At 45.1% G+C, this 15,776-nt stretch overlaps 1 protein-coding gene across 11 annotated transcripts in view; it reads left to right on the forward strand.

The window, feature by feature from the left end:
• The first annotated feature begins 1,926 nt into the window (after positions 1-1,926).
• gphnb (gephyrin b) overlaps positions 1,927-15,776 on the forward strand; it is a 74,305-nt gene continuing 60,455 nt past the window's right edge. For 8 of the 11 annotated variants that reach the window (XM_069515062.1, XM_069515066.1, XM_069515064.1 and 5 more), the window contains exon 1: positions 1,927-2,084. In XM_069515062.1, the coding sequence (XP_069371163.1) occupies positions 2,021-2,084 (64 nt within the window). In that variant the 5' untranslated portion in view covers positions 1,927-2,020. The remainder of the gene's footprint in view (positions 2,085-15,776) is intronic. The other 3 variants (XM_069515070.1, XM_069515071.1, XM_069515072.1) reach the window with 1 other exon arrangement.

Raw genomic sequence — 15,776 nt, forward strand, 5'->3', positions numbered from 1 at the left:
TGCCACGTACAGTATCACAATAATATAGATTGTAGAAGGTATCTCCTCTTAAAATCATTCACAGTTTGCACTCTTTTTCTGCGCATAATCCTATAGTGTGCATGTGTGAATGCACATACTCGTGCATGAGTGAGTATAACATTGCATTTGGTATCACCAGGGACGGATGCACTGATCCTTGTCAAGAAATGTTTAAAGCACATTCCTAGTAAAACCTAAAATCGTTTGTATACTCATCAAACCAATAGAATGTCCAAGTTTTTTGAAAGGAGTGTTTTTCCAGCTTTTACGTGAAAATATAAGATAATCTTTTCTCTAAAATGTTTCCATCCTTTAATCTGACGTCAGGTAACAAAGCAGATAAACTTAAAACCATTTCTATTAATTGTACACCTGTTCACTACATTATCTGTGAGGATAGCTGAAAAATTGAATCGTACATTATTTGTATGAGTGTTTTCTATGTTCCTTATGTTTACTTAAAGATAAATACAATGCTGTTTGAAACTGTTTTTTTATGTGTCTGCGTGTTCAGCAGAAACATTAAAAGAAAGATTATAGCCTTTAAGATTATTAGCATCTATGGCATTCAGTAGTTTTTTCGTAATTCTAATAACCACATAAAAAATACCTATAAACAACAAACGGATTCAAACCAAACGTCCTTGGCGGACAAGAAGCGCTTCATCTGGGTTGGTAGGTTCCAGTGGGTCAGCTGAACTCTGCATCATAAGAAATGTGACAAAACCAACTTTAAAATGAGAATCTGCATCCCTGTGGGTTCCATAGATACATTCTATGTTTAATTTGAAGTTATGAGAAGATGAATCACCTCCTGCGTGAATCAGTGCAGTATAAGACGCACTGTGGTTGTGTTCTGCTGGAATTAAAGGAGGAAAATAAGTTCCGCTGAGTCCAAACTCAGGTTAAGACGCCAGATAAGGCCTGAGGGTTTATTTCATGTCCTTGGCAGACTTACCTCTTGTCGCTAATTGTAACACAATGGAGGAGGGAATTGGTGTACTATATAAAGTCTGGAAATTGTGTCACTTCTTTTGGTCAGGTCACTGGACACAGACGTGGCACAGCTATCGGAGCCAGTCAAGCTGGAAGGAGTTGCCCCATTTCCCTCCACTGTTACTGCGCTCATGCACGTGTGTTAGTGATTCATGTATATTGATAGATTCCCAACAGAAGCTGGAGGATGGGCGTGTGTGTGCGTTGTTTTTCTTCCATGAGAATAAACAAGAGAAATTATACACCATGGAAGCGTGCAGCCAGTCTATTAATAGCAGCAGTGCTTTTGTGCTTCGGGGATGTAGTTGCACTTTTTTTTTTTTTTTACAGGTCAGACCGTGATCCACTCTCAAGCCTCTGCGTCCAGATGTAGCTGACACATCTCAGGGGCGCCGGGCTCGTAGAGGGGGGCCCCTTTAATCTGCAAAGAGCTGTGGTGCATCTCATCTATAGCAGGAGTGTGGGGGGTGAGGGGACATGTACGGCGGCCCTGTGAGATGATGCTCTCCAGATTGGAGAAGCCATCTCTTGATGTGATTAACTCGTGAAGTCAGGGGGTCAGTTCTGAGGCCTTGCAGCAGAATGTGGGATCTGAAATATGCGGGTCTCAAACATGGCATGAAATGAAGGACATGAGAGAGCGTGAGCGGAGCTCCGCGGGAAATCAATAGTGGTCTCCATGAGAATTAATCTGGGATCCACACTACAACCATGGCAGGCGGCCAGCTGAGTGATGCGCGCGGTTTGAACGGCCCCCGCATCCTGCCCGCTTATCTGGAGGTGTCCCACTGAACACTCGGCTCTCCACTCATCTGGCCTGGCTGTTTTTTTTTTTTCCCTTCTCTCTCTCTCTCTCTCGCTCTCTCTCTCTCCATCTCCTCCTCCTCCTCTTCTTCCTCCTCCTCCTCCTCCTCTTCCTCCCCTCCCTCTCCCCACTGAGTTCGATGCGCTCGGCTCTGGGCCCTGCCGCGAGTTCTCGGTGCGGGCGACAGCGCTGCTGAACATGGCGTCGGACGGGATGATTTTAACGAACCACGACCACCAAATCCGGGTCGGAGTCCTGACAGGTAAAAAAACGCGAGGACCCCCCCCCTCGTGCTCTTTCTCATATTTCCATGACATTAACATGCGGTCGTTTTGGATCGTCATACATGTCGGCTGGATTTTGCGCGGCGGCGGCGGCTCCTCGGTCTCTCCCCTGGTTTCTGCAGCCTCTTGCAGGCGGATTTAAAAGCCTTCCACCCCCCTCCTCCATCCCTTTTAACGCTACATATCATCCGGTGCTTATGCGGTGGAAGTCGTCTCTGCATCGGTGTGCCTCCTGTAGCCTAGATTCCTTGTCGAGGAGGGAGAAGAAGCGGCTCAGTTTATGTGCATTGAATAATTAATGTCCCTATCTGCGTGTCAGGGCTGGAAATTACAGCTGATCGTGTGTTGTGTGGAGATGCTCGGGCTGCAGATTACATTACTGACACCTCAGCTGACCACAGCGGTTTCTTTTTTCTGAAGTGTGGCTCACGACAGCCGCTGGAAGGTGGATGGTGTTTGGTGTTTGGCAGATGATAAGCGCATCCTCGGCCTTTCAGGAGCCAGTGGATGATGTGAGGAAAATCTGTGTGTGTGTGTGTGTGTGAGGGGGGTGGTGGTGGAAGAAAAATGTATAGATGTCGGGATGTGGGGTTTTTATTACATTTTTTTTGTGAATGGCATTAGTGAGGAGAGAGGGGAGTTTATACATGAGACATGAGGAGGAGGAGGAGGGGGATGAAGATGAAGAAGCTCTGGCAGCGGAGCACACGCGTTAAAAAGCCTCCTGCACATTCCTCTGAACACAACGCGATGACGGCGCGTCTCTCACTTGGCCAGGATTGGAAACGGCGGCGGATGGTGTCAGATCTGGTCCCTGCCGGCCTTCATTTTTTTACCTGTGTGTGTGTGTGAGAGTGTGAGTGTGTGTGTGTGTGTGTGTGTGTGTATGTGTGTGTATATATATGTGTGTGTGTGTGTGTGTACCATTGCTTTGTCATGTTTCAACCATTACGCACGGTGAATCCAGCGGTTGTCGTCTCATGATAGGAACTCCTTCAACATTTTTTTAGCATAATGTGAAAGAAAGGAGTTTGGTGGTGGTGGAGGATGCATGTCCAGATGAGGAACACCCCCCCCCCCCCCCCTTCTCCTTCTCCATCCTCTTTCCCTCCCTCATCCTCTCTTCCTGACTCCTCTCCCCCTCTGTCTGTCCATCCTGTGTGCGAGGCTGGGTCGATCAATATTTCATGAAAAGCCGAGATCTCACACATCACGGTATTCCTCCCGTATGTAAATCTGCACACAGGAGGAGGAGGAGGAGGAGGAGGAGGTGGTTGTGGTAGGCGATGTGTAGCGATGGAGGAATGAGTGTGTTGGAGACCCCTCTCCTGAAATCTGCCAGGGAAACCCCCACCACCAGCACCACTAACAACACCAGCACCACAACCACCCGTCGTCTCCTTCATGCCTCCTCCTCCTCACTCAGAGAGAGAGAGAGAGAGGGATAGCGCTGTCCGTGGTGCTGAAACCCAGCGTCACTCACAAATCAGTGCGGTACTGACCTTACCACAGTAAATACTGCATCAGATAGAAACACCCAGGCCTGTAGAAGAGGATCAGCCCAGCTCAAGTCACTTTTTTTTTCGCCCCTCAATCACCATTTTCCGAGCCAGCGTCACTGTATGATGTGGAATCTGGAGAGTGTGTGAAGGGAAATAGTGAGCAGTCGGTGTTAGAGGGGGTGAATAAACATGCTTGTGTATTGGTTTTTGTTTGTGTAGCATGATGTTTGCCAAATTTTTCTGTCACCAACTGCAGGTTAGAGTATGCAGGACCGTGTTTTAACCCTGTAGTATTGCCCATGCCACATCAGAGGGGGTTCATTCCTCTGTGTGTCACTTGAATCCTCAACTTTATCCCCAGGAAAAATGACAGATTGCCAAAGACAGAGAGGCTTATTTCTCTTTTTGATGTATCCGTGTTGGAGGGCTTGCACTGGGGGGGGGGGTAAACGTGCATGTGGCATTAGTCGCCATGTTTTACCTGACCTTTAGCCTTTTGGCAATTCAATCATGGCAGGATTGCACGTGGCTACACAGACCGCTGTGTGATTCCCTCATTAGGAGGGGAATATTTGTGAGATGATGTATTACGACAGCAAAAGCTCCCCTGTCATGCCACTGCGAGGAAGAACGGCTCCAAATATTCAGGTTGACTGGATCTTTCTTACAAAGCAAAGAACCTTGTCGCCACACCTCAGTCTTATGCATCCACGCTGCTCCTGCCGTTAGTCTGCCGTGGTACGGGGCGGCCTGTGTGAGCAGAATGCTAATGGGGTCTGAAGCGGTGCTCAATCTCCCTTCCTGCCAGGGTCAAAGGTTGCACGTCCACTCCTGCATTCAGTCACTGGGGAGCAGATGAGACCTTGGCTCACCCTCCTCCATCATTTAGCCCCACATCCCTGTAGACAGGTGACAGAGCCCAGGGGACAGCTCTGTTTAGACCCTGGACACAGTGCAAGGGAGGTGAGGTTGCTGTGTCCAAGCGTGCATGTGTGTGTGTCAGGTAATGTATGTATTTCTTGAAATGTGTAAATAAGAGACAGGGTTCATTTGCGAGAAGAGGAGGGGTAGCTCACTTGAAAGAGGATAATTGGGGTGAACATAGTGTCACTTGTCAAAGATGTCACACTGAAAATGTGAGCTTTGTTAGGAGGGGATGAAAGCTTCTCACGCTGTGCTCAGCCTATTGTGATGTGTGCTTGTGTTATTATTATTTTTTTCCTTCTACCTGTGTGTACGTGCCCGCGTGAGTGTGTGTTTGTGTGTATTTTGCATGAGTGCTCAGTGCCCAGTCTCTAGCTGTCAGTGTTTCTCCCTGTTTAGTTTTAATTGTCCAGTGTCTCTCTCCCTGGGTCTGCCTCAGGGTCTGGGCACCAAACACTCACTCCAGCTAAATATGTGAGCCTGCATCACTTGATGCATGTATATTTGTGTATGCAGAAGTACAGATGACTTTAAGGTGATGTTGAGAGATACCAGGCAAGCGTACCTAAGATAAAATGTAATTTCAAACATATGTGTTTACTTGCAGAGATACTAATTCAACATGTTATATTTAATCCACACATTTTACATTTACACTTCTGTGTTGTGCATCTATCGACTAATTCCATAAATCTGTGTCCGTCTGTCAGTGAAACACTTGGTATATGTATTTTTAAGGGCCCAAGGAAGTGCAGTGTCAGATTTGGACACTCAGTATGATCAGTATTAATAAACTTTGATAAGCGCTCTGTAGCAGTGGCAGCTGGGACTCTTCATTTGAAGTGACAGTGACGATCACGTCAACAGGAGGGTTCACAACAATGGCAACGACAACTGATTCTCTAGTTTGGGGTCGTTCACCGAACTTTGCATGAGCAGAGATGAACAGCTCATTGTGCAGCAGTGGTGGTGCAGCTTCAGGGTCTTGTAGACCGGGTCCTGCAGCCGATCTTTACTTAATAATTACTGCAGGTCACTTCTACAGTTTGAGAAAGGAGGCTACTACCAGAATCACCACATCAAGCAAACAGCCCATTTCAAACATGTGAATGGAAAAAGTCTTGTTTTAAGGAAACTCACTTGTCATGATGACTGTGTAACTGTGCACACTAGATGTATTTGTCCATGGCTGAAATGTACAGTCATGTACTGTGTGTGTGTGTGCATGTGCATGTGCATATGCATATATGCATGTGACTCTGCTCTGCTCTTTGTCTTTGCGCGCTAATTCTGAGCTCTGGCTGGAAAACACAGCTTAGCAAATCCCCCCTAGCCCCAAATATAGCTACTGTATGCATACCTCCCATGATCATACACTGAGAGAGAACGACAGAACGAGAGAGAGAGGGGCTAGTAGCTACTAGACAGAAACAGAGAGAGAGCCCTGCAAAAGGCAGCAGTCAGTGGCTTTTAATCTGTGTAAAGCCGGTGTGTATGTGTGGGACCATACGGTATTATTACACGGCAGCGCTCCATGCATGAGCCACGGATGCTCTGATGTGTGGCTTGATTCACAGCCCATAGAAGGCCCCATTCATGCTGGCTGCTAAAGAGTGTGTGGGTTAACTCCAGCCTTTCCTCAAAGAGACGTGGACACACTCTCAGCACCGAGCTTCCAATGAGGAGCTCGAGCAGGAGAGCTCCACTCCTGCGACAGACAGCACACATTTTTCCCTCTTCCCTCTCTGTCTCTCTCCATCCCTCTCTCTCTCTCTCTCTCTCTCTCTTTCTGTCTCTCTCCTCCAATTTTTTTGCTCTCTTTCTATCTCCCTCGGTTGTAACCACTGAGAGTGGCTGAGGGATGTGTGGGCGGCTCTCCAAACTTACATGTCTATCAGGAAGACGAGAATGTACAGCAGACAGGCGTCCCAAAACAACCGTGTTTAGGTCAGTCTCTCAATCCCTCTGTTAACTAATTCTGTGACTTCCTGCAGAATGGCTATAAGCTTTTATTTTGGCGTTGCGGAGGTCCATTTGTACTGTGGCTGCTTTTCAACAAAACACGTGTTGATTATAGCCCGTTTTGAAAGGATACATTCAAACTGGACTCAAAATGGTTTATCCTTTGCTGTAGATCATGTGTGTGTGTGTGTGTGTGTGTGTGTCTTTCCCCTGTGCTCTCGTGCATTGTGTGTGTACACGTTGGTTTGCGAGCATGCATGCGTGCTTGCTTGTGTGTGTACTTGTCTGGCTGCAGATAGGATAATAACTATATAATCTGCTTTTCCACATGATTTAATCTCTGGAGTTTGTCCCAAGCTCACCTTAACAGCTCAGGCGCCAAAGAGGCTCACTAGAGAAACAGGAGTCATGTCAGCGAGAGGCGGCATCGCGTGCCAGAGCACCTTGACCAAAAGTGGAAGACACAGTCATCTGTCTCCGACGTGGTGTGGGTGTCTGCCAGGTTGTGGGGCAATCTTCTCTCAGCATCTGTCCCTGAATGACTCAATCCACCGTCTACAATTCATGACAAGTGTTTTACAATTATAGGAAATCTTCAATCACCTATTAAAATCATCAGATTGTGACATTTGGTCTTGCCGGAGATATTTCTACTGTGATTATAGTTTAAGTTGTTGTTTTGGAGTTCCCATTTTCCCCAGGCTGCTTTGTCTGCCTCAGCTCTTTGTAAGGAAGTTACAACAGTTCCCAGAATGCCTTTCCCTGTACTAGTATTCTGAGCATGTGATTTAGCTTCAGGTTATGGTCGTAAAACTAAAAGCAAAGCTTGAGTTGCATTCGATAAAAGGTGGATCTCGTGCTGCTGCGTAAAGTGTCTGTCAGAACACAGAGCAGATAACAGTGACAATGACAATTGTAAATTGAGGGGAAAAAGAAATAAGCACAAGAAACATTTTGCACTAGAATGTAGTTTGAGCATTTGTAACGTCGTGTTTACATTTGACCAGTTATCGAAGACAAAATGCAAAATTAAACCACAAGTAGAGAAAAAATGGACATGAAATGTTATTTTGACGGTAGCTGTGTCTCAATTCGAGGGCTGCATCCTTCTGAGGAACTTCATAGAATACATTTTTCTAAATTCAAGTTGTCAACTGAACAGCTACGTGTGCACATGATAAAATAACTCCTCAACATTTAGAATCGACTGAAAAACTTTTTCGATTTTAGCTCTGTTGCTAGGCGATGGTTGTCAGGGCGGGACAAGCTGGTGATGCAAAAATAAGACCCGACCATCTCATTTCAGTTCGGCTGATTTTCCAGATCTTGAGCAACACAGACTGAGAGTTTAATGAGGAGTTCATTGTTTAAAGATACGTCTCACACCACTGATATTACTGGAATGTAAATCGACCCACTCATCCCACCTGCATGTTTTGTGAATTCATAACTAACTCCCTCACGGCCACCGGTCTGTCCGTGTCCCTATTAGCATCGCAACGTCTAGGTTCCTCCACGTTTTCCACTCTGTCGACGCCGAGACAGCCAAAATGAAATAATCCGCACATACTTGACATCATGGCAAGATAACAAAAACACAAAATAGATGTTAACATGCGGTTCACTGGAGATACACAGATACGTGGTTTGGATGGGAATCAGAGAGCCCGAGGTGCATGTCTACCCACTAGCATGATTTTATTCCTCTTTTTTTTCCTGCTTTGACCCGACTGTGTGTCTGTCTATGCTTGAATCATCTCTGAGCTGCTACTGGGGTGTTTCTCTTGCAATGATATGTGGACATCTGTTCAACAATATGCTTGTTTGAGAAGGATACGCTTGGAACAGAAGACCCAAACAGGAGGAATAAGAAAAGCACACAAAGTCTGCCTGCACTTGTTCCTTCAAATCATTTCTCCAATCCCAAATTAATTTGATCACTTTTACCAAATTTGAGGTATTTGTTTTTTGTATTAATGCAGACGTTCATGGTTGTTGCCGGGCCAAAGACAATGAGCAGGAGCCTGGATGGTTTTTTGAGAAATATCTGAGCTCTTTGTTTGCGTGTGGACGGACAAGGATTTGTCGTTGGAATGGGTGGGGCTCATACTGTACCAGTGGCTAAAACACTGCTCTCACTTGTTTTTTTTCTTTTTCTGTGCAACACACACACACACACACACATACAGCTGTCAGAGTGGACAGCAGTAAGGCAGGCAGCCCATATGACCAGAATAGACAATACAGGATCAGGGACACGAACACAGAATGAGAATTAAGTCCTCACTGCAAAGGAATTATTTTCAGCATCGAGTCATAGGGACTGGAGAGTGTGTGTGTTGGAGCGGGAGGGGATGACGCTCCTACCCTCAGCACACACCCCTTCGCTCGCTCTGTGCTTTCATAGCCCATGGAAATAATCCTCCCTTACTGTAAATAGTCTTTAATTGGGGTGCGAGTTAGGATGCAAGGCAGACAGTGTTCGTTGGATGCTGGAGGAGAGTCTCCACCACTCGCCAAGGCTCTTGTCAACTCTCCAGAGAAGAGCTCCATCAGGGCCGCCTGGGAAGCTTTAGAATTGCGTTGGTGTAGGAGAGTCGCTCGGTTCCCTCCTGGCCGAAACTGTGTTACAGTCTGTTGTTCATTCGAGGTGATAATCACAGTGGGGGGGTGACATAGCCTAAAAAAGATGAGGAAGATTGCTCTTGATATATTTGGTCGTAAGCAAAAGAGCAAGGGAGACGCTGCTGATTGTTAGTGTCAGCACTCATGTTGTTTTGACAGAAAAAGCAGGAATTGGACGTGTGAGCTTGAAGCTATTTTTTTCTATTTTTGTATTGGTGATAAACAGGACATGGAGGAAACACGGAGCTGTTCAAAGAAATGATAACTATTAATTAGCATTTTTTTGGTCTTGCAAAGTCGTCCCCTGTGTAAACTCCTGTATGTTCACTTAATTCAGTAGTTGGCGTTAGAGCTGTTTCACAACAGTAGTTACTTCTGCATTGACCTAGAATGGCCGTCAAGTAGAACACATACCTCTGCCAACTGTCCCCTTATGAAACCACACTGGAATTCACTTGATTGTTTTTCATCAAGTTTTATGAATTATTTTCTGAGAAATCAACAAAAATGTTTTTTGTGTGATGATTGTGGGAAAAAAAAAATCCTGGACCTCCATGACACGGATCAGTGACAAAATGTAATTGACCCCCCCCCCCTCACAGTAGATTAATCCTGGTAACCAACTAACAAACGCAGATGAAATCATAACTTAAATCATAAATATAACTTTCTCTGCTGCAACATCTGGATTGGGTGTATGAATTCAACATCTGTTCAGCACCAAAATGAAATCATGTCAACTATATTGTTCTTTCACAACATAGTTTCTATTGGCAAATTAACCTTTTAATTACAGCGCAGCTTCTGAACTGACTTTTCAAAGAAGCTTTTCCTTTGAAGACAAAATACATTTCCTGGTTTTGTTTTTGCTCCCGAGAGACTGTGATTGGGCCCCTCCCCCTTCCCAGGCTCGGGTCACTCCCGTACGATAACCTGTGCGAGGAGCGAAGCTGCGCTGAGTGATGGCGATTGAGATCGAGATAAAAGATACAGCAGTGGGTTTTAACTGATGAGTCACTCTCGTGGTCTGCTGCCACTGGATCCCGTGTCCTGGCTTGAGGTGTTAATTAGCGCCGGGAGGGACTGAGCGAGCGCAGGATGCGGGAGGATGAGCAAGTGGAGGAAAAGAAGAGTGAAAGGGGGGAGAAAAAAAGTCACTGATTCATCAGCGTCCTCATGTGCTGCCGTGCTCGTCTTTATCAGTCCTCATCTAATGGGTGTCTGAAACGTGCACCTCTCTCATGTTTCACTCAGAGGAGGAGGTCAGCTCGCCTGCATCCAGCATCTATCACCTGCTGACTGGGTGCCCATGGCTCTGGGGCCTTCTCATCGAGAGCGTTTACTACACTAACAATGCGGACAGCCTCAGCTTTACAGTGTTAGAGTTTTTGAAAGTGAATTTAACCTTGTGTTTAAGCCGAATCATTGCACAAATGCATTAGTCTACCTCCATTATTTGTGCGGTTACTCTTTCTGCCTCACCGGGGTGTCACCATTTTCTTGACACGAGCACCTCCCTGGCTGGAGCGTCTCACATTTCATTTTAATATCTGTTGATTTATTTAGCGGGGACGGTGCACATTAATAAACGTTGCTGAGAATGCGCCAGAGATATAGCCAAGAGGCGATTTTTCATCTGTAGTCCCTGGACAGATGTTACAAAGTCCTCCTAAAATAGAAAAAGTATAAAATTAATGTTGTGAAGTTATTCATAATTGCTAATGCATGCAGAAGAGTAATAAAAAGAAAAGAGAATAATCATGTTCATAGAAATATCATTCAGGATCCATTTTTATTACATTGACGGGTGCTATTTAAAAACATGCAACACAGTGACTCAATACAAATAAAAACGAGGGAACAGGAATTGGGGACTAAAGTCGACATTGTTAGACACTAACTGAAACATACAAATCAGAAGCACGAACATAAAAGCATGCATCGTGTTTAAAAACATATTTTACAGCAAAGAGGAAGGTCAGCACAGACACACTGTGTCAACATGATATGAAAGTAAAGGACCATACCGATGAACTGCAGGAGTTTTCTGTGGTCGAGGATAAAAGTTTTAAATAAAAAAGCATCATGTCTCCTTCAAACCCGAGTTTCTCTTTTACTCTTGAGTCTAAAGAACCTGAGATGGGTTACATGTCCGGCGTTATGACGAAACCGGTTTTGAACTACAGACTGCACTGACGCATCAGTCGCAGTGCACTGATATCCTGACGGTAAACATCTTGCTTAATGCCGGTCCATGTGTTCATTACTGTCTGAGCTGCCAACCACCTGTTTGATTAACACATGTTGCCTGCTCAGATCCGCACACGCTTCACTGTGTCCGAAATCACAGGAAGGAAGGACAAATCACTGGAGAACTCTTTTAACATACACTGTTCTTCATGAGGATTTGTCCTTTCATTTAGAATAAAAGGATAAATAAGATATTAAAGCTCCATGTGCCCCACAGCTACAGGTTCCTCTCCGCTCTTTGACCATCATCAGTGGCAGAGACTGATAAGAGAGGATCAGTGCTGCTCAGATCTTCTGTGTAGAGCAGGAGCTATTAAATCTGCTTCACTGCAAGTAGAGACGGGGAACTTCATTTATGTCAACATCACTCAGGTTTTCAGTCTTTTGACATTTTGTTGTTGTTTGGCAAACAGAGGAAAGGAGCGAGGTGCAGTTTGAGAAGGGGTCGAGGTGGAATATAAGAAACATTGAGACAAGTGAAAGCATTGCACTGCAAGGAGTTTTAATGACAACTGTTCCCTAAATATGCTGATTTTCTTCATCACAACGCATTAATCATTTCCAAAAATGTCACCTCTTGCAAGTTTAAATAATGTTCCTGGATTCGCCCCACTGATCCAGATCTTGCAACAACATCCAGAGTTCTTCCATCACCCGTTCCACATCCTTCCACCGAGTTTCATGGAAATCCATACAGATGTTTTTTGGGGAATCTTGCTAAGAAACAAACCAATCAACCAACAATCCAGTGGTCGGGGGTGAAAACATTCTTCAAATTCTATATTACGCGAGAGAAAAGAGAGAAAAACTGAAAATGTCCCTTGAACATTTTTCTTCAAAAATGTGTTCATGATTACAAAACTCACACATGCATAGAACACCATTAGAGGAGCCTGAGGTCACAGAGAAGAGCGTCTGAATCAAGAAGGTGGAAAAAGGAGTAGCTCTGTGTGACTTCTGGCTGTAACCCTTGGCAACGACCCTTTGGCTCCTTCTTGACACGCTGCCAGGGTGTCCGTTGGCTCGTCTCTCATTCAGAACTCCCCTCCCTCCATTACTCCCTCCTTTGCCAAAGCCACAGGACCAGCCATGTTGCGGTGCGGCGCACTGATTGATGCATGTGGGAAATCTCCGTTGTCTGAATGGAGGAGAAATGTTTCTACTTTTGAGCCCACGGATTCAAAGGTGACGTGAAATCAACTTTACGTTTGATCATTCCCGATTAAAAAAGGATTTTGAGAAGAGTTGGAATGGACTCGGATTGCATTCATTTTTATATCAGTCACTGGCCTGCTCACGAATTAATATTTATATTTTCATCACTAATTTATTCTATAGCAATGAAAACTCAACTGGAGTTCCGGTGCTACAAGACTTTGGGCTTCAGATCTTAAGAAAATGCATTTTCTCTCTTTTCTGTTAATGGATCACATTTTATCTCGAACATCCCCCTTTTCTCGCTCACTATTTTCGTCCCCTCACTTCCTTTTCTTCTCTTTCTCGGCCCACCTTTCTCATTTGTTGACCACCGCTGTCCGTCTGCACTCAACTCACTCTATCTCCCGGTTAGGTGAGGGAGCGAGCGGTGTGAGGGGAGCATGTATGTGTGAATAATGGAGGAGGCCAGCTTCTCCCTAACGAGGTGTGTTTGATGTCCGACCTCAGCCTTGTGTGTGTGTGTGTTTGCGTGCGTGCGTGCGTGTGTGTGTGTGTCCCCACGTGTTCTCCCATATTCTCCTCCTCCATTATTCACCGTCATGCCTTTCCTGTCTCTACCACAAAATCCTTTCAGATCATAGCACCTGCGAATCAAATGTTAATAGACACCGCCCACACATTTCACACACACACACACGCACACACGCACGCACGGAGCAACAAATACTTCACACACATGCACACAAATCCGTTTGACTGACATGAGTTGGCATGGCTCGACAGTTTTGTTGCCCTTTTGCATCATTTATGCTCTTACAACAGCCATGACTGGTTGTTTTTCAATCTCAGCACATGACTGTTTACATTTGAAAGAGTGAGTCAGGGAGTTTTCACTCAATTTCCATGGTTCTGCTTCATTGTCCCACCTGTTCTCTTTTTTTTTTGTTCTGTCTTCTTTCATTTGGCAGCAGATTTATGGAGAGAAATTAGTCTCAATACTAGTGACCCACTTGGGAATTCCACATGAATGCGCTGAAAAGCCAGATGTCCAAGTTGGCTGCCAGCACCTAAATGCAACATGCATCTATGGAGGGAAACACTAGAAGAGTCTCAATAACTAAAACGTGTACAATGAGCCAATCGGCGGAAAATATATCGGCATGCGTTTTTAATTTTTGAACGTTCATTTAAGTCATGAACCTGCAGTTGTTTGAACGTAACCTGAATATTTTTCATACTCGTTCTCATTTAAAGCAATTTGAAGAGATCAACCTCGTTTCCTGGGAAATGCAGTTTGATTTTATGAAAACTAAAAATGCTAAATAAGTTTATTTTCACATCACAATAATTTGCACATTCTTGCATGTAATCATTGGACTTGTTTCTTTCCATACAACTTTGCTTCATCAGTAGAAGTCACAAGTTTCACTTCCTATACAGAGTCAAACTAATACCTGAAAGACCAGGGGCTTCCTTGTTGGTTGCCCCCTCACTGACATGCACGTGTACGTGTGTCTCAGTGGGATCAAGTGATGAGATGTGTGAAATATGGCAAGTGGAGCACTCTATTAGACAGAACCCCCCCCCCCCCCCCACCCCTCCTCCCTTGCCTCCAAACTCCCCCCTCGCCATACAGAGGGAGACGTCACCGAAGCTGTGTGTGCTGATGTGGTCATGGGACCGAGGCGGTTGAGATGTAAACAGATGAGCATGAGCCAAACATCCACCAGGAAGCAGGAACTCCTCCCTGCGTCAACCTCAGCTATAGCATTAGCCTTGACAACAAGGACTAGGTACTCCGTCTCTCTCTCTCTCTGTGTGTGTGTGTGTGTGTGTGTGTGTGTGTGTGCGTGTGTGTGTGCGTGTGCGTGTACATGCATGTGTGTGTGCACATGCGTGTGCTCTGACAGTGGTAAGCTGCAATGTAATTGCTGACACTGTCCAGAGGATTGAATGTAATGAAGGTAGCTGCTTACAGGCTGCTTCATTAGTACGGCCATGCCTCGGGCACTCCCTGTGTGTGTGTGTGTGTGTGTGTGTGTGGGCAAGTCAAACTCGGCATCCTGGGAAATAAGGGGAGTTGAATGAGTAGCACACACATACACATATGTTTTACCACCCACTCACATATTAACAAACATATCAAAAAGTCCAGGCAGCTTGTGGAAAGTGTTGATTGTGACTTTGAACCATAGAAGTTCATTTTTTCTGTGTTGGCTACTTTAGGTTTGTCTTTTAAAACGCTCTTCAAAAAACTATGAGTCTTTTTTTCACCTTTAATCAACTTCTGAAGAGGTCATGCTGGGTGTATTAAGATGTAATGGGACATGGGATGTAGCTATTAAAAGTTATTTTCATTGCTCTGTGGATTATTTCTAAAAATAATTGTCTTTTATAAATTTAACAAAACCACAATTCTCTGACACTCACCATAGAAATGTGCGTTAGGATGTGCAGATGGTGGCCTCCATGTCAGGGATGTTTTGGCTTCTTTATTCGTCCGTCATCTTTACAGTCTGTGGTGATATATGCTCATGCCAGTGTTTCGCTGCCAGAGCTGCATCCACCACTTCAACCTTGCTTACCGGGGGAGCTGATATCCCTGCAGAGTTGTTATTGCTGGTTGGATCCTTTGAGAGATGCTGCAAAAACTATAGAAATCACTGTAACAGTGCTTTAAATGGTTAACTTCTTGACACTCTGGCAGTCAACTTTTTTAACATGACGTTAAAGTCTCAATTTAGACTTTTAAATATAACATCTTGTTTTTTTAACCAAAGAGGTGTCTTTGTTGACCTTCAGCCGGAGCCAGTAGCAGGAAATTCCTTCACTTTAAGAAGAGTCGGACATACTGTACCTTGAAGCTCAATGCTGCCTGGTGCACCGCTGCATAGTTTTGGGTGCTGCAGAGTTCCGCTTTGCTTTGTTCCACTAATTTCACGACTATTGTCGGCACAATGCGTTAAAGCCGCAGCTGCTGATCGGGCTTTTGTTTTGCCTTTTCAGAATTGGGCTGGTGTGAAATGGGATTTGTGGGCAGAGAGCTGGTCATGGGGAGGTCAGCCGGTAGACAAGATGATGCAGAGGCTGCCTTGTTCGTGGGGACCCTGCGGAGATGAAGTTTAGATTAAATTTCCACTTAGTGAACAATGTGTCATTTACAATAAGGCCACGTCTCCTGCTCCAGAAATCGTCTTGACAGCTGCACCTCTTCAGACGAGCTCGTCCCAATCAGGGGTTGTGGATGTG

The sequence above is a fragment of the Paralichthys olivaceus genome, chromosome 19, assembly GCF_024713975.1.
Source record: "Paralichthys olivaceus isolate ysfri-2021 chromosome 19, ASM2471397v2, whole genome shotgun sequence".
NCBI lineage: Eukaryota > Metazoa > Chordata > Actinopteri > Pleuronectiformes > Paralichthyidae > Paralichthys > Paralichthys olivaceus.